The sequence below is a fragment of the Diceros bicornis genome, chromosome 2, assembly GCF_020826845.1.
Source record: "Diceros bicornis minor isolate mBicDic1 chromosome 2, mDicBic1.mat.cur, whole genome shotgun sequence".
In the NCBI taxonomy this organism is placed as follows: domain Eukaryota; kingdom Metazoa; phylum Chordata; class Mammalia; order Perissodactyla; family Rhinocerotidae; genus Diceros; species Diceros bicornis.
This window is the reverse complement of record NC_080741.1, coordinates 44,855,998-44,878,966: the sequence shown is the minus strand read 5'-3', so window position 1 is coordinate 44,878,966 and position 22,969 is coordinate 44,855,998. Positions and strand designations below refer to the sequence as shown.

The 22,969-nt window shown below is 49.9% G+C and overlaps 2 protein-coding genes across 2 annotated transcripts in view; one reads left to right on the top strand and one right to left on the bottom strand.

Annotated features, from left to right (window-relative positions):
• The first annotated feature begins 2,040 nt into the window (after window positions 1–2,040).
• LOC131420972 (5-beta-cholestane-3-alpha,7-alpha-diol 12-alpha-hydroxylase) lies at window positions 2,041–3,546 on the top strand. The gene has a single exon (XM_058567438.1). It carries the CDS (start codon window positions 2,041–2,043, stop codon window positions 3,544–3,546), a length of 1,506 nt encoding a protein of 501 aa, XP_058423421.1.
• Window positions 3,547–8,662: 5,116 nt separating this feature from the next.
• ACKR2 (atypical chemokine receptor 2) overlaps window positions 8,663–22,969 on the bottom strand; it is a 39,491-nt gene continuing 25,184 nt past the window's right edge. Inside the window, exon 2 of the mRNA XM_058555925.1 lies at window positions 8,663–11,081. Within this exon, the coding sequence (XP_058411908.1) occupies window positions 9,898–11,052 (1,155 nt within the window). The 5' untranslated portion in view covers window positions 11,053–11,081 and the 3' untranslated portion in view covers window positions 8,663–9,897. The remainder of the gene's footprint in view (window positions 11,082–22,969) is intronic.

Genomic DNA, 22,969 nt, shown 5'->3' with positions numbered 1-22,969 from the left:
TTTCCTTCCACTCCCCAGGACCCAATTTCAGGTGGCGCAGGAAGATTGATCAATGGAGCCCTAAACCTCCTGCTGTAGATAGAGATCTCAGCTGGCCCGACACCAGAATATTGTCCCACAATATTCCCCCACACACACCCCGCCCAGCAAATAATCACAGTCACAAATTCTCTCCCACAGACTTTCCTTTAAAAACCCCAACTCTTAATGCCTCAGGAGGACTGTGGGTTTGGGGACATGAGCCCACTGCAGCCTCATTGTGCTAGCAAAATGAAAGCATTTTTCTTTTCCTCGATCCCTGGTCATTGTGTTCATTGATTTGGCTGCAGTGACAGGGTCCTGGGTTTTTCCAGCTACAAAATCAGTCCAGCCAAGAGGATGGTGAGAGGCACAGGAATCAACAAGGCGACCAGCAGCGTGTCATCCTTTCTCTGGGATGGCTAGCTGGCGTCAGTGTTCCTTCTTCTCTCTGTTTTATGTTGCTTATCCAGGTCTGCAATCGTGCTGTCTGGTTATCTCCGGGTGTGTCTGTGGTTTTTGTGATTTTGGGTGTCCCTTTAAGGTGTTGTCAGTTACACTGTAACTCCATTTTCTTGTGCTGAGTCCTTAGCATGAGTTCTTCCATTTTGTATGCCCTCTGCACTATCTTTTTTCCTTCCTTAGACCGTAAACTCCAAGAGGGCAGGGACTGTGTCTATCTCATTCATGGTTGTAGCAAAATTTCTGGCAGTAAGTGTCCAGTAAATTTCTGTTGAATGGATAGATGGGGCTGTTCCAAGGAAGGAGGGAATGAATGGATGAGAGGGTGTGAATGAATAAATAAATGAAGGTGAGAATGAATGTAAGATGGTGCTGCCATCCATTAAACACTGGGGGACAAATTCAGCTCGTCAGAATTGGGCCACAGACTGTTTCTGACTATAGATTCTAAGGCTGGGGAGAGATGATGGTGTTGAGTACTTGCTCTGGTTGCCCTGAGCCATCAGAGAGGACTTCATGGAGGCAGAGTGTGGATGTTTCCAGCTCCCCACAGAGGAGAGCTACACAAGGGAAAAGGGAGTTCACTCAAGAGGGCATGTGGAAATCCCACGGTTTTCTGAGGAGACAAAGTCCCTGTTTGCTTGTCATTTAAGAAGTTAAAGAGTAACTTGGGGGTTTATCAGAACTGGTTGAATTAAATCTGAACCTCAACTATTGCAAAACTGGGCCAGGCTGCTTGATTAAAGCGTTAGAGTCAATGGCACAGCTTTCTCCTTCTTGGACTTGCTGCCAGGGACCAGGCCTGACATCTCACAGAACGCCCCCAGTAAAGAGTCAACTCACTCACCTAAGCTATGGCAGCTTTCAGAGAAAGTCCCCACTACACTCTGAGCCTAGATCCTTATCATGAAATAAAGCAATTGGTTTGAATTCCCTATCATCTCTGACATTTCATAATTCCAAGATTCCCAATCTGTCCTTGCTAGAGAACTGTGCGATCCGATTGGACCAGTAGGCCCTGCCTCAGGCGAGAGACTCAGAGACTGAAATCTGAGCCTCTGCTTGAAGAGTCCTCAGTCTGGGAAGCTCTGTGGGTCTTCTAAAGACAAAGAACGGGTGGATGTGAAACTTAGTGCTTGGTGCATTTCTGCTGAATGAGCTAGCAAATTAATGAATAAATGAATGCATGAGTAAATAAATGACCACGTGAATGGTCAGTAAGTCATGAGGGTCAAGGAAGACTTTGTAGAGAAGATGCTGCAGCTGAGTCTAAAAAGGTTAGAGCAAAACCTGAAGCTGTTGAGGGGGGTGTGACCATAGCTAGAGGCTTCCTCTGGGCTTCCTCCTGGTCCCGCCTCCTCCTCCCACATGATCGGGCTCTACCAAGTGCTAAATCCAGAGGAACTTTTTGCTCCCAGGTACTGTCTCACCAGGGTTATTTACTATAACTTGCAGCCCAGGGCAAGATCCAGGTGGAAAGACTTTTCCATCCCCAACTTTCAAAACCTCTCTGTCACCCAGAGACAGTGTATCCAGAGCTCAACCTGGAAGAGCACAGCCATGGTGCTCTGGGGTCCAGTGCTGGGAGTTCTGCTGGTGGCCATCATGGGGTACCTGTACCTGCTGGGGCTGCTTCGGCAACGCAGGCCCCAGGAGCCCCCTCTGGACAAGGGCTCCATACCCTGGCTGGGCCATGCCATGTCTTTCCGGAAGAATATGTTTGAATTCCTGAAGCACATGCGGGCCAAGCACGGGGATGTGTTCACGGTGCAGCTAGGGGGCCAGTACTTCACCTTTGTCATGGACCCCCTCTCCTTTGGCCCCATTCTCAAGGATGCACAGAGAAAATTGGACTTTGTGAAGTATGCAGAAAAACTGGTGCTAAAGGTATTTGGATACCACTCAGTGCAGGGAGACCACCGGATGATACACTCAGCCAGCACCAAGCACCTCATGGGGGATGGCTTGGAGGATCTCAACAAAGTCATGCTGGATAGCCTGTCTTTGGTCATACTGGGGCCCACAGGCCGGAGTCCAGATACCAGTTGCTGGCATGAGGATGGCCTCTTTCACTTCTGCTACAACGTCTTGTTCAAGGCTGGCTACCTGAGCTTGTTTGGCTATACAAAGGACAAGGAGCAAGACCTGCTACAGGCAGAGGAGTTATTCGCCCAGTTCCGCAAGTTTGATCGCCTGTTCCCCAGGTTTGTTTACTCCCTGCTGGGGCCCCGAGAGTGGCTAGAAGTGGGCCGGCTCCAGCGTCTCTTCCATAAGACACTTTCTGTGAAACACAACCTGGAGAAGGATGGCATGAGCAACTGGATATCCTACATGCTTCAGTTTCTGAGGGAGCAGGGAGTAGCTCCAGCCATGCAGGACAAGTTCAATTTCATGATGCTCTGGGCCTCCCAGGGGAACACGGGGCCTACCTCTTTCTGGGCCCTCTTGTTCCTCCTGAAGCACCCAGAAGCCTTGCAGGCTGTGAGGGAGGAGGCTGTGCAGGTCCTGGGGGAGGCCGGCCTGGAGGCTAGGCAGTCCCTCAACTTTGAGATCAGTGCCATGCACCGCACTCCAGTGCTGGACAGTGTGATGGAAGAGACACTACGGCTGGGGGCTGCACCCACCCTCCTCAGGGTAGTGCACGGTGACCACATCCTGAAGATGGCCAATGGGCAGGAGTACCTGCTCCGCAATGGAGACATTGTGGCCCTCTTCCCTTACCTTTCAGTGCATATGGACCCTGACATCCACCCTGAGCCCACTGCTTTCAAGTATGACCGCTTCCTCAACCCCAATGGTAGCCGAAAAGTGGACTTCTACAAGGCAGGCAAGAAGATCCACCACTATACCATGCCGTGGGGCTCGGGCGTCTCCATCTGTCCTGGGAGGTTCATGGCCCTCAGTGAGATGAAGCTTTTTGTCCTGCTCATGGTCACACACTTTGACCTGGAGCTAATGGACCCTGACACACCTGTGCCACCCGTGGACCCCCAGCGTTGGGGCTTTGGCACCACACAGCCCAGCCATGACGTGCGCTTCCGCTACCGCCTGCGGCCTACTGTGTGAGCTCTGCCAAGGTGGCTGCAGGCCTGGCCAGAGGGGCTCTCTTAGGGTCTCCACCTCCTCTTGTCCCTCTGAAGCCCCAGACCCCCACTGACCACCCCTCCTTCTGATTCTGTGGGACCTCCTACCTCTGTCCTGATTGCCCTCCTTGCTCTCTGGTCTCCTTCTAGTCACCTCATAGGCCTATCTTTAAAACACCTCTCACGGGGCAGCCCGGTGGCGTAGCGGTTAAGTGCGCGTGCTCCGCTTTGGTGGCCCGGGGTTTGCAGATTCGATCCCAGGCACACACCAACACACCGCTTGTCAAGCCATTCTGCGGCGACGTCCCATATAAAGTAGAGGAAGATGGGCATGGATGTTAGCCCAGGGCCAATCTTCCTCAGCAAAAAGAGGAGGATTGGCAACAGATGTTAGCTCAGGGCTAATCTCCTCACAAAGAAATAAAAAAATAAAACACCTCTCACAGTGGGTTCTGCAGAGCTGTCCTGTCATAGGAAGTCCAGGGGAAGGGGAAATATCTGTGGGCAACTCAGGTAGGGAGATAATGCCTGCCTTGACAAGTCCTGAAGAACAGAAACCTGTTACCGTGAGTGACGCAGCATCTTGCAGATGTTAGCCTCCACCCTCCCACCCCACTTTATTTTTTCCTTAACAATTATTCCACATCCTGTGGAATCCAGGTTCTAGAACAGTGTCATGCAATAGCAATATAAGGCAAGCTCTAGGTGTAATTTTTAATTTCCTAGTTGACATATTTTTAAAAGGTAAAAAGAAACAGGTGAAATTCATTTTAATAATATATTTTACTTATCCCAATATATCCAAAATATTAACATTGTAACATATAATCAATATAAAAAGCATTAATGAAATAGTTTTACGTTTTTTTTCATATTGCCTTCAAGATCTGGTATGTACTTTTTACCCTTGCAGGACATCTCAATTCAGGCTAGCCGCATTCTAAGTGCTCAATAGCCACGTGTGGCTAGTGTCTACCGTATTGGATAGAGTAGGTCTAGAGAAATGCTGCCCTTCATGTAAGAGTTGTTTAAGGTCCATCCTCAGGGCCTTCATCTCCCCTCTGCACCCCACCTCAGGGTGACCTCAACCCCTCTCTTGGTTTCCACAACCGTCGCTAAGCCCAGAGCTCTCTCCTACCTCCATACCCCCAATCTCCCCGTGGGGGTCTCACAGCATCTCTGACTTAGTTTGGCCCATGCAGAACTCAGCATCAGCATCTGTTCCCTCACCTCTGCCCTGAACCACCCCCTTCTCCTGTTTTCCCTGCCTCTCTCTGCTCAGGACACCACCAACCACCCCACCCCCCAATGCAGATACGGTGGAGACACCCTCACCTCCTCCCTCTCTCTCATCTACATACAGTCAGGCCCCAGTTATGTCAGCTTAACCCCCTGCAGTGCCTCTGAAACATATCCCCCCTTCCCCATCCCACTGCTGTTCTTATAGCTCAGAACTCAGCGTTTCTCTCCACACTGGTTCACCCTGCTGCCAGAGATCCTTTTCCAAAAGCACCTCTGATTGTCACTCTTTTACTTTACTGACTCTCCATCACTTCCACACACCTGACATTTAAGTTTTGCCACAGTTGGTCCCCAAATTTTCAATACAGGGCAGTTCAATTTTGCCAACATCTGTTATGTGTTGTTGCTGTGTCCTGGTTTCCTCCTCCTGCTGCCTGCTCCAGACTGGAGCCCATAGGGTTTGCTTTCTTATTCCTTCACCTCTGACCCCCAAGTCCCTAAATGTAGATTAAATTATAGAAACCTGGCTTCCAATCTCTGCTAATTTACTTCATGTCCCTGCCATTACTCAGCTTTCTGGCATATGAAATGGAGACAGTCCCCGTTGCCAGGCATGCTTACCAGGGCTGGGAGAGGATGACAGGGTGCTGCTGCCAGAGCTGCAGCTGGCTGATGGCAGGGCCCTGGCTGGGGTTGGGACAGGAGGGGGAGTGATTGTGGGAGCTGGTATAGGGTCCCGGAGAAGGGAGGCCCAGGCAGTACAGACCCCCTGCACGGACCGCCTAGTGGGGCTTCTCTCTGCTATTCCTCTCCCACATCTCTGACTGGCCTCTTCCTTTCTCTTGAAGTTGCCTGTTCTGCCCTCAGTTTTGCCAGGATAATAGACTATTAGAGGGGGCAGGGGCCTGGGCTGGGGGCAGGGGTCTGTCCCTACTAACTATGAGACTAGGGGCCAGGGCCTGCCTTTCTCTGAATCTAGCTACCCCAAAATGATGATGTCTGCCTGGATCCTGATAGACCTCTGACTGACTAGGAGAAGCCAAGATATCCCATCCTATTCCACAAGGGCAGGAGCACAAGAAGAGTCACGTAGAGACCACAGGAGAGGGAGAAGGGGGCTGGGAAGGTGGAAGCCATCCACGGGGAGCTTACCAACAACCTCCCCACGCAGCCAGGACCTGTGCCAGAGCAGGTGTGGGGATAGGGGCAGAGATGCAGCACCTTTACACCTCCTTGGCCCTGCCCAGACCGAGGTGCCACATCCCTCCTTTTCCCCACACCCAAAGGAATATGGACCAGAAGCCTGGCCTATGGACAGGCTGGGGCAAGGCTGAGGGCCCACATCCACTGAGTCAGGACCAAGAGGTCTCAACTGAGCGTGACCTCGTGCAGATCTTCCAGGAACTTCATGGACCCTGCAATCTGTTTGAGGGTATGCCTGGGACCAAGGGAAGCCTCAGTGCATCAGGTGTGAGGTGAATACAAACGTACCATCCACAGTAGGGATGTCCACCAGTGAGCCCCCAGGATCAGACTGTGCATGTAGAGGCCAAGGCCCACGTGCTGGCAGGGGAGGGGCCCATGGCACCTGTAGCTCTATGCCCCCTGCATGGGGACAGCTGGAGACACTCTCTACAAAGGCCACCCTTCCTTCCCTGGCGGAGGCCTTGAGGCAGGAAGAAGACGGAGATCCCCAAGGCTGCAGCTAGGCACTACATGTCCTGACCCAATTCCTCACTTCTGCACCAAATTTTTTCTCCCTCAGAGAAAAGCCCACTCTGTGTATTCTCCCTGAGGATAGCTTATAGCAAAGCAAGAGCAGGGATGACACACCAGTGGCAGAATTGCAGGCACTGCGGAAAGAAAAGAGATGTTTTCATAGGCGATAACTGCTGTGAACACTCACACCACACTTCACAGGGTGGAGGGTGGGCAGCCCTCCTCCCAGGCAGAGCCTGCCCTTCTCCCTGGGTCAGCCAGGGGAAGCGTTCACCCTGCCTCAGAGCCTGAAGGGCAGGAGAATCCTGGGGGTTTCCTGAGACCCCTGGGGGAGACGTGGGCAGTGCAGACAGGGAGCCAGGTCTTTGGGCAGACAGAGAGCAGCAGGAGGGACCAAGGTCCAGGCTGGAAAATAAGGTCAGGATGGAAAGGGCTTTGTCTTGGCCTGGGCTGTGAAAGGCCACCTCCAACTCACTCCTCAACCAGTGCCAGCATGCCTTGTCACAACCAGCACTGCAGTCAGAGCCCTCACCGTGCTCAGCTGCAGTACATGGCAACTAAGACATGAGAGGAACCAATGGGTCACCTGCGGCCAGCCCTTCTCCTCCCCTCTGGGCACAGGCTTCAAGGTATTTCTTATACACCTGTTGTTTGCAGAGAGCACACTCCCACACTTACACAGCTAGAGAAAGACTCATAAGAATAGATAAAAAACCCGTGGGCACACTAACCCAGACCCACGTGGACACAATGACACGTTCATGTCAGATCCACATACACAGCCATATGTACTACACACAGCCCACGTGGCAACACAGAGACATGCACACAGACTTCATACACACATACACACACACAGACACACACACACACACACACACAAATCTGCCAGTGCTGGTGACAAGCCTTGCTGGGTGTCCCTTACCTGGCATACCTTGCCCCATCCCGTCTGTGCGTCATGGGCACCAAGTCAGAGACTCTAGCCTGGGACCTAGTCAGGGACCTAGACTCCATCAGTACAGCTCAAGCTGCATCTCACCAGTCAGGCTGCCATGTGGGCAGGACTGAGGTCCCTTGTGGGGCAAGATTTCAGGAGCTCTAAAATAGAACCCCATCCGCTACACCCTCAAACAAATCACCATCTTCAGATCCAGAGCTTCATTTCCCAGGGGACTGAGGGAGCTCAGAGTCCCTCCTGATAGTGGGGAGTCTGGGGCCTTGGGGCAGAGCTGGAAGAGATGGTGGGGGTGGGGGGAAGATAGAGAGAAAAATCAGCAAGGTCAACTCAGGCAATATCCAGGGACAGCCCTGCTCGTGACACATGTGCTGTGACTAGACTATCCATTGAAGCTCAGGGGAAGAGAAGAAAGAGTAGGCAGAATACTGACCACCTGCTCAATTCTCTATCCATCCAGTCATTCATTCAAGAAAATACTTAGTGAGGGGCCAGCCCGGTGGCATAGCGGTTAAGAGAGCGTGCTCTGCTGCGGTGGCCTGGGGTTCGGATCCTAGGCATGCACTGACTCACCACTCATCAAGCCATGCTGTGGCGGCATCCCATATAAAGTAGAGGAAGATGGGCATGGATGTTATCCCAGGGCCAGTCTTCCTCAGCAAAAAGAGGAGGATTGGCGACAGATGTTAGCTCAGGGCTAATCTTCCTCACATGTACACAAAAAGAAAATACTTAGTGAGCACCTACTATAGTCTGAGCTCTGGCTTAAGCATGAGGGATGCAGATTTTACACATAGCAAAGTCCCTGCTTTCCTGGAGCTTACATTCACCCAGCCACGTGTTCTCCAGTCCTCCATCCCATCCACCTAAAAGTTTCCTTCTGAGCACTACTGTCTGCCAGGCTCTGTGCTGGGTTTTGCAGGACAGACATGGCAAGATGTGGGCATATTGTGCCAGGTAGTTCTGGAAGGAGGGGGAAAGCAGTGAGTGCTTTAGAAGCTCAGGAAAGAGAGAGGTCACTGTGGGCCAGGGGCTCACTGGGGAAAGGTTTCTCAGTGGACATGTCAGTGGACAGGGAGGATGCCGACCATTGGGGACATGAAGAGAAAAGCACCGAGGCAGGGCATATCAGTCAGGAATCCTTAGATTGCAAGTAACAAACCACCACCACTTTAAACTGGAAAGGAATTTATTGGTTCGTGTAACTGTCAAGTCCAGGATTGGGATGAGCTTCAGCTGTGCCTTGATTCTGGGGTTCAAACACTGCCCCCAGGGTCTGCTCACTCACTGTGCTATCGCCTCACCTTCTGAAGTTCGAGTTGACAAAGGAGCAGCTCCAGACCTCACATCTCTTGGCTTCAGTTTCATGCCTCTGTTCTAGCATGTTGTAGTTGTTTTACATTTCACAAGCTCCACCTGGGTCATGTGCCCATCCCTAAATGAATCACTGTGCCAGGGAAATGTAAGGCCATAATTGGCCAAAGTCCCATGCTCTATCTGATTTTCACTCAAAGCACAGGGCAGAGCGACCAAGGAATGGTTTCCCAGAGCAAGTGGGATTCAGTTACAAGACAAAGGTGGAGGGATACCTAGCTGGAAAACGATCCCTGTGACATGAGGGAGCCGGCAAGCACAAAAGCATAGTGGTGGGAAGGTGCCAGAAACAGCAAGGGGTGCCTGGCATCCAGGAAATGAAAAGGGGTGTGGAGGAGTAGAAAGGTGAAACAGTGTACGGGATTCTACTTGTGAAAGCTCCAGCCTTGAAGTTGGACAAATATTTTGGACTTGATTGTGCCGGCTCTAGGGAGCCCTGAAGGCTCCTGAGAGGGGGAAATGGGAGGCAGAGGGAGGCGTATCCTCCTGGACCCCCAGGAACACGTGTTCACTCTGCCTCCCACCTGTAGACTCCCATGTTCCTGGGCAGTTCCCCAGGTGGAGCACCTCTGGCACCTCCTGATTGCCAGACCCTAGTGCCACCATCAAGGATACAATATTCAAAAATATTGCAACAATATTCCCCCAGCTGAGCTACAGGGAAGGGGCAGCCTGGTGGGTGGCAGGCCTCAGGCTACTCTGAGGGAGATGAGGAGTGAGGGCTGAGGGTCTCTTGATCACTCTGGCTGCTGGATGCAGATTAGATGATAGGGGAGCATGACGAAAGGAAGTGCAGAGATCAGTTGAGAAGCTATTGCAGCAATGCAGGCAAGAGAGTATGGTGTCCTGGAAGGCAATGAAGAAAGTGGAGGAAAAAGGCAGGAGTGAGCAAATGCTGCTGTTGGCTGAGAATGGAGAACTGAGAACTGACCACTGGGTTTAGCAACATGGTCACTGAGGCCCTTGGAGAGAGGACTTTAAGTGGATGCCCAACTGAGCTGGGTCCCATCTGCTGTCACCAGACTGTGGTATGGCCACTCAGGCTTAATTTTTCCCCACATCCCGCTTGTTGGGGGGGTCCTCAGCCTGCCTTTCCCCAAGGTCATTCATGCTGGTCATTTCTTCTTGGGCAGTGAGCCTGCTACTCTCAGAACAGCTGGACGGTGGAGCCTGGGCAGGGCGAGGTGTCTGGTGCCATCTGAGCACTGTGGCCAGGAAAGCCTTCAGGTACTGGCGGAAGCGACGGCTGGAAAAGGCATAGAGGATGGGAGTGAAGCAGCAGTGAAGGAAGGCGATGCTCTCTGTCACCTGCAGTGCATAGTCCAGGTGCTGGCTGACCTTGCAGTTCCCAAAGACTTTCAGGTCCAGCAGTGAGTGCAGAAACAAGGTGAGGTTGTATGGGAACCATAGCACAAAGAAGGCCACCACCAGGGCTATGGCTATCCTCAGAGCCCGGCCCTGGCCTGGGGGCCTCAGCCTGACCAGGACAGAGCCAATGCGGGTGTAGAAGAAGATCATGGTAAGGAGTGGAAGGAGAAACCCCAGGAGGTTCTGCTGGAAGCGGAGGAAGAGCTTCCAGATGGTCCCATGCCCTCCAAAATCCGCATAGCAGCTCCACACACCTGTGGGGTATTCATGTGTCTGCACAAAGACCATGTCAGGGATGGAGATAGCCAGGGCCACAGCCCATACTGTGGCAGCAAGGAGTAGGCTCTTGGCCCTGGTCCTCAGCCTGTGGTGAGGCTGAGCATGGACGATCTCCAGGTACTTGTCCAGGCTCATGCAGCTAATGAAGAAGATGCCACTGTAGAAGTTAATGGTATAAAGGGTGCTCACCATCTTGCACAAGAAACTCCCAAAGACCCAGTGCCAGGCCACGGAGATGCCCCAGAACGGCAGTGTCACCACAAACAAGAGGTTGGAGATGGCTAGGTTTAGCAGATAGACCTCAGTCATCCGCCTGCGAGGCACATACTGGAGCAAGACCACTAGAAGAAGGAGGTTCCCACCCAGGCCCAGCACAAAGATCAGGCTGTAGAAGACTGGCAGGAAGACTTTGCCAAAGGACAGCACCTCATCCTTCCTGCAGAGCATGAAGGCCACCTCCTCCAGGTAGTAGTCATAGTCGTAGAAGTAGCTGCTGTTCTCAGAACTAGCGACATTGGTGGCGAGCGGCAGAGGGGAGGCCGTGGCAGCCATGTTGGGAGGACACTCCCAGTCCTGGAGCTCTGTGGACCAGAGAGTAGTATGAGAGAAATAAGATGAAACCAGACGTTCCCTACCTCTCTCCAAACCCACTTTTGCTACCTCTCTAGGATGTCCAAAAGACTTTAAGCTTTCTTTACTTCTATCACCTGAGGATTTCCCTTACTTTTGTTATTTTTAAAATATTTTATTTATAAATATTTAGTTTTATGTCAATATTTTCATTTATAAATATTTAATATTTTAAAAATATTTTATCCAGTATTTCTAGGTTAGTAGCAGAAAGGTGTGATCCATCATGTTGATAGACTCAGAACCTAGTAAACCTTTCCATCCTTCTGTTTCCCCATCTTTAAAATGATAATATTAATAGTTCCTACTTCATGAGATTCTTGTGAGGCTTAAATGTGATCATTCTTGTAGAGCACTTCAAGTTCTACAAAGAGTGCCCAGAACAGAGTAGGCACTCAATAAATGTTAGCTTACATTATTGCTGTGCCCAGCACTGAGTCCATCATCTTCCCACCATCTCCTCCTCTCCTGTTCTGTCTAACTGAATGGCAGAACTACCTATTCAGTCACCTAAGACTGAAACGTGGGAGACATCCAGATTCCTTCCTCACCCCCCTCACCACCACCCTGTGAGTCTTTACCTCCTTACTGCCTTTTGAATATCTCCATTATCTCCAAGTCCCATTAAAATATATATAAATGATACTCTTTTAATAAAATTAAGACAAATGAAACAAATATATATATATATACTTTGAAGGAGTTCAAAGAGATGAAAGAGAAAGCAGGGGAATGACAGCCACAGGATTCAAGATGGCAGCTGCCTGGGCAGGAGAAGCCAGAGGCATGGGATGGGGGCAAGTCACTGTCCATGGTCAAGTTCCCTCTGGGGCAGCGGTTTCCTGGGTTTTAATTGTGTTATTAAAAATAATTTTTAAAAGGGAGACTCACGTGAACCAGTGACAGAGTCTATCATGAACCAAGGGTTATGCTCAATCCTGTTCTGTGTTCCAGAAGGAGAGAGACATTAGATTGTTCCCCAGTGGGGAAGAGGGTTTGGGGAGGCAAGAGGAAAGAGATAAAAAAGAATATGTGGCCCAAGCAGGCAATCGTGCACAGCCACCAGAGTGGGGCCTGTAGGCTGGTGATGATAATGGGCCACAAACCAAGAAATACAAATCAACTCCACCTTGTAGCTTTGCATTTTACTTTTTATTCTTTGATTCAAGTGAGACTGAACTTTTTAATACGTTCTATGCCAGTTTATATTTCTTCTATAAATGATTTATTGTTTTAATGGGAGGGATTCTCATTTTATGAGAGGCTTTATATAGCAAGGATTTTAGCTTTTTGCATATATATTGCAAACATTTTCCCCAGTCCTTCCTAGTAGAAGTTTTGTCTATTTTTTTCCAGGCAGAATTTTGAAAGAAATGTTGACTCAGGCCTTCAGCTGACCCTTCTAGTATCTGTGACACTGTGACCCCACAGCTGATGGAAATATCCAAAGCTGCTGAGGTGGAACATCTCCCAGGGGAGCCCTGGAGTCCTCCTACTCCTTGAGCCTCTGCCCTACCCTGGGGCTCCTGTCAAATGGCGTCTGGGCCAAATATTGGAGAAAATCATACTCATGCCCTGTCCCCACCCCAGGAGCTCAGCCTGGGCAGCTTTACCTAAAACAGGGCTCTGCTCCTGACTCGCCCCAGGAACTTGGCTCTGTGCCTTCCTTTCCTGGGTCCTCCATTCCCCTGCTGTGCTTCTGGGGTCTCCTGTCCCTGAGCCCCCACCTTTCCTGGGTAGCAGTAAGGACACTCCCAGCACATGGCTGGTGTTGGAAGTCTGTGAGCTGCTGGGGTTGGAAGGAGGGAGTGCTCTTCTGCACTTGGGCCTGATCAGGGCTTATTAGTCAGCAGCTGCCACTAATTAAACACCAGCTCTTCTGATCTGTCAGCACTGACCTTGATCCTGACTTGGCTTCTCAAAGTCTCTGACTTTTGCTTTAACCAACAGCCAAGTCTGATGATTGCTTTGATCAAAGCCAGAGGCCAGCGTCAGCAGGTTTCACGGTTGGACCAGGCCACTTTTACAAGGCCCCCTCCACCTGAAACACTCTGTTCTCTTCCCTCTTAGGGCCTCTGGCCTCCTGATCTTTCACTCTGGGAATCTCTCCATGTCCTCCTGACCTCTGGGGCCACCAGCCCCTCCCATCACTTTTACCAATAATACCAACAACGATGACAACAGCAGCTAGCACCGATGTGCACACAACAATTGGCCAGGCACCTTCATATCCACTGTGGTAGTCTTGTAAGGCAAACCAGGAGGGAACTGTCAGCCCCATTTAACTCAGGAGCAAAGCAACTTTTCCACACTCCTGTAGGAAGTCACTGGCTGAGCTGCATCTGGGTCCCGGGACTTCAGACTCCAGGAACAGTGCCTTGTCCCTGGTCCCATCTTATCTTCCGCCTCTGTTCTGCCCTATCCAGTAGTTACTGAAAGGGGCCACTGGAGAAAGGTGTAATTTGGGCTCAGAAGGTCTTGGTTGCCCAGGATATTTCCCTCATTGGCTGGTCTAGCCTCTGTAGAGTCCACCATCAATGCCCCAACGCCATTATTGAGCTTCCTTGCAAAATGCAGCCTCCATATGTTCAGCAGAATAATGGCCCCCCAAAGATATCCACATCCTAATCCCTGAAACCTGTGAGTATGTTACCTTATATATCAAAAAGGACTTTGCAGATGTGATTAAGTTAAAGATCTTGAGATTGGGAGAGTATCCTGGATTATTTAGGTGGGCCCAATGTAATCATAAGGGTCCTTAAGAGGGAGGCAGGGGTGTCCAAATCACAGAAGAAGATGTGACGACGGAAACGGAGGTCAGAGTGATGCAGCCACAACACAATGAATGCAGGCAGCCTCTAGAAGCTAGAAGAGGCAAGGAACAGATTCTCCCCCGAGCCTCCAGAAGGAATGCAGCCCTGGTGACCCATTCTAGACTGCTGACCTCTGGAACTTTAAGATAATAAATTTATGTTGTTTTAAGCCACGGAATCTGTGGTAATTTGATACAGTGGCAATAGGTAATACACTTCTTGTGACCCTTTTGCCCTCAGAACCTCAGACTGAGGGAGTGAGAGTGCATTGTGTCCACCTCCTTCAACTTACATGTGGGGAAACTGAGAGCCAAAGAAGGGGAACAACCTGTGCAAAGCGTGCAGTGAGTAGTCAGTGGCTGCACTGCGCTATGAACCCCATGTTCCTGACTGCCCTTCAGGTCTCTGTTACCCCATCCTTAATTGGCCCTCTCGCCCGGTTCTGTTTTTCCTTTTGTGTTTTCACTACTTTTCCTTGTTGCCTGAATTCATTTGGCTTGTCCAGCAACATCTTGAGAGGAATGAGTGGGGGTGTCAGTTATTCACTTCCTAGTATGGATTAGCAGGTAGTAAAGCAACCCCAGACGAAGCTCTGCAGTGGAACCTTTGGGGAATCCAGAGAACTATATAAAGGCTAGAGAGGGAGGCTTTAAGGAGGAGGGACAGCAAGGGCATGGTCAGCTGAGCTTCCCCTACAGTGAAGCCAAGCTCACAGAGGCAAACCACAGCTTCTCTGGGGCAATAACATCATCCTCTTGGTGACTTCCTGAGGCTGCTGGCCTGGGCTGGCCCCAGCTTTGACTTAGCAAGAACCTCTGGCTGGAGAGCAATGTCTCTTCCTGAGGATCCAGGGCTCACCTCCCAAGGCCTCTCAGAGAAGTCGCAGTTGAGGCAATGAGAGAGAGGAGATTGTTACGTCCATCTAGTCGGGAAGGCAGCCATGTCAGCTGAGCTCCTTCTGTGAGCTCACGTGTAATTTTCTCATTTAATCCTCACCATAGTCCTGGGAAGCAGTGCTGTTATGATGCCCGTTTTCCAGACGAGGAAACTGAGATTTAGAGAGTTGAAGCCCAATTGCCCATGGCTTCACATCAGCAAATGGACCCAGGATTGGACGGCCCTAACAACAGAAGGTAGGACTGGTGACCCTTTCCCCCAGCTCCCCTTTTCAACGTGGACCAAACTTGAATTTGAAAGATGAGCCTCTGATAGTAGGACTTCTGGCCTCAGCAACAAATGGCAGAGAAGATTCAAAGTCAGCAATGTGCTGGACCTGGCTCCTACAGGCTTGTGAAAAACAGTTAGGCAACATCTGGGAGGCATTCAACAAACGATCATGAATTAACTAATTCTGCATTCAGTAATGTTAAACGGGTAGCTTGAAATTGGTCATGCTGGGAATATTTACACCAAGGAAAACACTACAAATTGGAGCTTCCCTTCCCCCTGGCGTGTGCCTCCTCTCCCCCAGAATGCTGAGAGCTGGCTGTTAAACCTTTACCAGCATGCCCCTGATCTGGACCCCATGGAGCTTGATCAAACCCTGCCTGTGTTGCTGTCTCCGTCTGTGTCTTCACCACCTTCCCTCTTCCACCTTCCACATCAACCCCACAGCTGCCCTCCTCCCCAGCCAAGAGGCCCTGAGGACAGGGTCACGTGTAGGTCCCCTCTCATGCTGAGTGTGCTGCCCACAGTGCAGCTGATACCAGTGAACAAATAAACAAGATCAAACGTGACCCCAAGAGGCCACACCAGCTTTCAGAAAGTAAAACCAAGAATAACATTTAAGATCACTTCTAGTGAACAGTAATTTTGCTAGCTTCCTTACAGTTTGGAAATCATATCCTTTAAAATGCAACCTAAATCCTCCCCTCCCAGAAGCCTGCCTGGGCCACTGGCCTGGTGCAACCCCTGCCCCAGTCCCCCAGTCACTCACAGAAGGTCACTCCTCAGCCTTAGTATCCACCTCCTGGAAGTAGTCACTTTTGAGGATCACTTGCCTCCTCTGCTAGACTGGGAATTCCCAGGGGTTGGAACCCACCAGCGTAGGGCTGGCATCTGAGAGCCATTCAACAAATGATCATGGAGTTAGCACAGTCACCCCTCTCCCTCCCTTCTTCTCTCGCCTCATTTCTCCCTTGCCTGGTTTTCTGCCTCCCCCACTGGTGCCCCAGACACAGCTGAACCAAGACCCCTCCTTCTGTGAGTTGTTTCCTCAGCTTGGGCCAGCTCCGCCCCAGTGGCCTTGAGAGCCTGTGACCCTGGAGCATGACCAGCCCAGAGCCGCCACTGTTTCCACTTGAGCAATGTTCAAGTGCAGCCTCCAGCTGGCATAGCCTCCCTGGACCAGAGTCATGGAATGCGCCCTGTAGCCACCCCCAGCTCCCTGCCTCAGGAGGATCCCCTGACTGCTTTGGGAGGACTGGGGTGGAGATGGAGTCCCAAAGCCTGGACTCCACCCTGGCTCAGCTTGGGATGGGTCTCTCTCTGCCTATAACTCTGGCATTCCATCCTGCATTCCTGGCCAAGCTGTGGCTAGCAAAGTTTAGGCAGGAATTGTGAAGTGACTCACACTTCGACCACAGTGTCCAGCTGCAGAAAGCACTCTGGTGTTGGGGCATATGTGGCAGAAAACTTGCCTTTGGGGGAACTGGTAACAGTGTTAAGATTTCTCTATTTACTTCTTCCTGGGTTTGGGAAAACACCAGATAGTAAACTCCTCAGTGTATAATAACTACAAAAATAATAATACCCACCACTTACATAACCACTTACTATGGGCCGGGCTCTGTTCTCAGAACTTAACATGCATTAACTCATTTCATCCTTGCAATAACACTCTGAGGCAGATACTATTATTATATCTATTTTACATATGAGGAAACTGAGTCACAGAGAGGCTAAGAAACTTTCCTAAGGCCACACAGCTAATAAGTAGCAGAGCTGGGATTTGAACCCAGGTCCAGAGTCTGGGCTAGCTCATTAAAAGACAGGGGTGAAGGATGGGGACTAGAGATGGAGAAGTAACAGAAGACCAGGCTGCCATCGCTCAGGATACCAGAATGGAAGGCTGATGGGGGGCTGATTGTGCATGAATGGAAACAGGAAAAGGAACTGAGAGCCACACAATGAGGACACGAGGAAAGAAGTCAGTGCCACGACAATGGCACGCAGGGAGAGAACTCATGAATGACCAACTCAGGGGGCAGAGCCAGGTCTCCACCTCACTGCTCAGTTTGGGATGCCCTTGGGCTTAAACCTTCAGGCCCTGCCAGCTCCAAGACAAAGTCAGGGCTTCCGTCCCAGAGCCCTTGACTTCCACGAGCCTGTTTTCTCACCTGTAAAATAAATAATACAGCAAAGGATTTGGTGAGAATTAGATCTGGTGCAAACATTATAACAGCTAACACCACGGAGCCCTCCCTGATGGTGTGCTGGGTGATAGGGCAAGGAGCTTTACATATTTTAACTAATTTAATCCTCACATTTACCTTATAGAAGTTAAGTACTATTATCAGCCCCATTTTACAGCTGAGGACACTGAGGCACAGAGAAGTTAGGGAACTGGCCCAAGGTCACAGAGCAAGCGAGTAGTAGAGCCAGGAACTGAAACCCAGAGTCCATTCTCTTAAACACTGTTACATTGCCTCTCAAAGGAAATATCAAGCCAGTTGTGGTCCCCTTCTGTCAAATTTTAAATGTATTCATGTACTTACTATTCACAACAGGCTTTGGAGACAAGCACTATTGTTATTTCCATTTTACAAATGAGGAACTGAGGCTCAGAGTGGGAGAATAACGTGCCCAAGGACACACAGCAAGTGTCCCGCAGGATTGGAAATGAAGTCCCTGCAGTTGGCTCCAGAGCTGGAGTCCTGGACTAAACACTGGGAGCTCTGCCGCTGTGGGCCCTTTCCTCAGACTCACAGGAGGGACAGCTGCTCTCTGCTTGGTCCACCATGGGCAGCATCACATTTGGATTCGTCGTGATGTATAAAACACAATGAAAACAATAGTAACCAGTCCTGACATACTTCCGAGGCTCTTTTACATCCAGGTCCTTGCAAGTGCTCCTGGCTCCCTTGTGAAGAAGCAGCAGGTGTCACCTCCCTAGTTTCACAGGAAGCCCAGGGCCACACCACAAGCCAGGCAGAGCTGACCTTAGAGCCCTGATCACTGAGTCCTGGACCATCGTGATGCCGGCCCTGATATCAGTTCCCCTATATTAAACCCAGCATATATGGGGTTAAAACCAAAAGCACTCATCCTCTTTCCTTGCTTCTCTAAGTTACATTCATATGTAAATATTGGTTTTTTAAACCTTTGTATCCCTGAACTTCACAAGGCAGATAAAATTATAAATTGTTAAAAGCCCAGGTGGCCTCAAGCTGGGCTCACACTAAAGTTTCGGCTAATTACTAGTTCTTGAGGTTTGTTACAGGGAAACTGATATCAAGAAGCTAAAGTTTCTCAGATCTGGAGACGGTTGAAGGACACCCACCTGTGATTCCCTTATCTCACCATCCTCTTCCTGGCCAGCAGCCTCACAAGGCCAAATGCAGGCTGACGGGAAAGCGCTGACCAGCAAGGCCACAGGCTCCCCCTCCCTACAAGCAGCTACATTCCTCACAACCTTGAAAACCCTTTGCCTCCCATCTTTCAGAGAGACGGGACAAATTTGAGAGCTCTAGTCTCCTGGCTGACGTTACCCGAAATAAAAACTCTTTCCTTGCCATAAGCCTGGGGTTCTAGTTTTGTTTGGCCCCTCTTGTGTGGCAGGTAAAGAACCTGGGTATGTATCTGGTAACAATTACACACATTCTCTCTTTACTTTTTTAATATGTATTTTTCCTGATTACAAAAGTAACATATGCTCAATGTAAAATGTGTAAATATAAGAAAAAAATAGGACAGAGGCTAAAAAACTCACCGTAATCCAACCCCCATCTACCCCCAAATAACCCTTGAGAACACTTGCATGTATCTTGTCTGTTTTCATGCCCAGAGCCCCGTCTGCTGCACTAACCCTCCCTGGATGTGTGGAATCACAGAGCCTGGCTGGAATAGAGTGGCCTTGTCCAGTCCCAGTGGGGCAGGGGGCCCCTTGAAGCCTCCTGATAGATACACTGCCTCCTGCTCCCTGGGATATGTGAGGCCCGCCTGCTCCCCACGCTCCCTGGGACCCCACATCACTCAATGTTTCCTGGTTCTTATCGGGAAATGAGGACGTTTGTGACATAGATAAAATCACACAGCAACCCCTCCTCCCAAAGCTTAGCTCAGTTAATAAAAACTAAGCAATTTTAGAGCCTGATTCTTCAGGAAGCTGCAGCCGCAGAAGGTGTGATTTTTACAACTTTCCCAAATCATTTCGGCTTTTTTCTTTTTTGCTTCTCTCCCTGTTGCCTGACATTTCACCCCTAGAGCTCCTAACATTTGTATTTCAGCTTATGCTAGGTTCAAAAACACAACTATAATCCCCACTACCCCCAGGGAGGGTGGTACACTCAGCATGGTATAGCATGGAAGAACAAACAGAATAGATTGGTCCACTTCTTAATGGCTGAGTCACTCTAGGCAAATTACTTCACCTCTCTGAGCCTTAGTTGTCTCACCTATAAAATGCCTCCTTCTTGGAGTTTTTATAATAATTAAACGAGTATCTGGCACATAACTCTTGCTTCCCTTCCAGGCCCTAAAGTGACACTCGGCTCAGGCTGGGATGGATGAGAGGGGATCCTGGGACTGTTTGAGGCAGAAGGAGGGGGCTGAGAATGTGGAGAGGTAGCAAGAGAGGATAGTGGGGCACAAGGAGAGAGTGTGAATGTTTGCAAAAGAATGGCCATAACCTACCAGCGCGAGATTCACTTGCCCAGAGACGTCCACCCCGTGCCCAGGAGGAGAGCAGCAGCGCCTGCGTCCTTCTTCCTCAGGGAAGTGCAGAGGGAGTGATTCTTCTTCCTAAGCTCTTCCGCTCTTCAGAGAGCAGCCTGCACACATCCTGCTTTAAGGCACCCCTTTGCATCCGCCCCAGCCCCACCTTGGCTGCATAGCCACAAGCTGTTCCCTTCATTGAAAATGAGTCAAGCTCAACTGCCCCCCGCCCATGAAGGAGCATCCCCTCCAAAGATAGCCTCATTACTTTAGCAAACATGTGTCCTCAACCACACCTCTCTGGAACGATTCCCCAGCAGCTAGGCTGAGGACACTAATAGCCTCAGTCCCAGATCTCCAGGCCTTTGCTTACTCTGTCCCCTATCGAGGCAGCCTTCCCAACCTCCAGCTTCACTGATCCTGACACTTCTCCAACAGGATCCCACTTCCACCCTTCCCCAATTCTACTTCTCTGACCAAAATCCCTCCAAGTACTGTGGTGTCTGCATCACCCATAGTGTCAGCAATATTCTCATCTCTCAGACTTTCCAAACCATCTTCCCTCTTCACCTCCTCTTCTCCCCCTGCCACCCCCATCACGGCATGTATCTCTGTATAGCTAGCTGCCTTGTCTGTTTGCTTACTTGTCTGCTCCCCTACTGGGTCTTGAGCTCCCAGGGCAAGGGCCATATCTGACCCACCAGCCTGAGCCCAGGGCCAGGCAAGAGCAGAGACTGAATGAATGAATATGTATGTGCGACGCACTGCCTGCCGTGTGCTTGGCAGTATGAGGGTACCTCTTCACCAGGACAGCACCCGTGGTCCAGGGTCAATGTCTCAGCCACCTTCACCTCCAGCCCCACTGACAGCCTGACACACAGCAGGCGCTTGGTGAATGCCTGCTGCCCCTACTAGAATTGAGCAATAATAGAATAATGCCAGGTGGTTACAGGCACTGGCATTGGGGTCACACAAAGCTGGGCTTGAATTTGGCTCTGTGTAGTTGCTGTGTGACCTAGAGATGGTCGCTTCATCTCTCTGAGCCTTGGTTTTCACATCTGTATTGGGGGTGGGGGTGGTACCTACCTCAGACAGGCATGATGAGAACTGAATTTCCCCAGAGAAGTGGACTCGGACTTAGACATTTGCCTTTCCCTTGGGTCCATAGGCCACCCAGAGTGGAGGCCAAGCTTGAGATGTGTTCTCACTCCAACAGAGGGGAAAAGGGGACCTTCCAAGTGGTGGTTTCCAAGTCTCTCCAGGGCAAATGCTAGTTACCAACAGGGAGAATAAGGCCCAGGGAGCTGCCCAACAAAAGTCACAGAGTCCAGGTTCCATCCTGGGGCACAGCTAAGTTCTAGAACCTGGGCTCCTTCCTGATCTTCTCCTTTTTTTAAACTTTTTTATTTTAAAATAATTTTTAGACTGGCAAAACCAGTGCACCGATTTCTGTATACACGTCAGCCAGCTTCCCCTAATGTTAACATCTTACATAACCACAGTACAATGATCTAAACCAGGAAATTAACATTGACACAATACTATTATCTATAGACCTTATTCAAATATCACCAATTAATTGTCCGACTAGTGTCCTTTCTCTGGTCCAGGATCTAAAGCAGAATCCCACATTGCATTTGGTTGTTGTGTCTCCTTAGCCTCTCCATTCTGGGACAGTTCCTCAGTCTTGCTTTGTCTTTCATGACCTTGACAGGTTTGAGAGAACTGTAGAATGTCCCTAAATTTCAGTTGGATGCTTCTTCATGATTAGATTGAGGTTATGCACTTTGGGCAGGAACATCACAGAAGCGATGCTATGTCCTTCTTGGTGCATCATACCAGAGGTACATGATTTCAATATGTCTCATTACTGACAGTGTTAACTTTGATCTCTTGGTAAGGTGGTGTCTGCCAGGTTTTCCACTGTGAAATTGCTATTTATTCCTTTGTAACTAATAAGCATCTTGTAGGGAAGTACTTTGAGACTATGCAAATATCCTGTTTCTTATCATATTTTTGCCCACTAATTTGAGCACCCATTGATGTTTTTTCACAACAGTTATAACTGTGGTGTTTGCCAAATGGTGATTTTCTATTTACATCATTCTTTCTAAATTAATTGGAATTTTACTGAAAGAGTTAGCCCTTCTCTCTTTCTCTCTTTCTCTTTTTTTTCCTTTCTTCCTTTCTTCTTCTTTCCTTCCTTCTTTCCTTCCTTCTTTCTTTCTTTCATCAGTATGGACTCATAGGTATTAATTTTACTTCATTATTATCATTATTTATTTTGCTGTTGAAATTATCTCATCCTCTTCTGAAATTTCTCCATCCCTTTGTTTCCTGTTGAGCTGATTTTCCAGGCACGGCACGCCAAACTCCTACTCCCTGCCGTGCAGGGCAGGTTCTAGGGCGGGAACTCAGGGCCTTTGCACGGGCGGCCAGGTTTCCCTGGAACTCACTGAGGCATCTCGCCAGCAAGGGCTGGGCCTTTTCCTGGAACAGTCCAGGGTTCCAGTCAGGGAAAGCCAGTCACGGCTCCAGGAACAGGGAGTTCCAGGAAGGGCTGAGCCTGGCCAGGTAGGCCCAGGTCCTCCCACTGCTCTCCAGTCAGTCATCCTGCCTTCCATAGCTCCACCCCAATCTTGATCCAGCCCAGTAGCAATATCAGCCAACCTCACACCCTGAGTTTTTCCTTCTTGACTCCCTGTTCTCTGCCCTGCTGCAGGGGTGGTTGCTGGAAGCCCAGGTGGCAGACAGCTAGGCAGCACTTGCCCAAATTCTTTCAATCAGAGGAAGTGCCACCCAGAGGATAGTTACCAGATGTTCTCCACCAGCACCAAGGGCAGCAAAAGCAGAGACAGCAGTGTATTGCAGCAAGAGAAACTAGTCAAGGAGAAGGGGGATGTCACCATGTCAAAGTGAGCTGGAGGGAGAAGGCTGTGAACTCATCTTCTTTGCTCTCTTTTAAGATGTGCAAGGATTGTTTGCCCTGGGAGGGTAGTGGACCCAGCCTCTGCAGCCAGGCAGCCAAGATGCACAGGGCCTGTCCTACAGGATACAATGCCACTTCAACTTCAGAGTAGAGACCTTAAAATCTTTACTATTCTGACGTTATTCCTAACACATATTTTTAACACGTTGGCCATATCTACTGT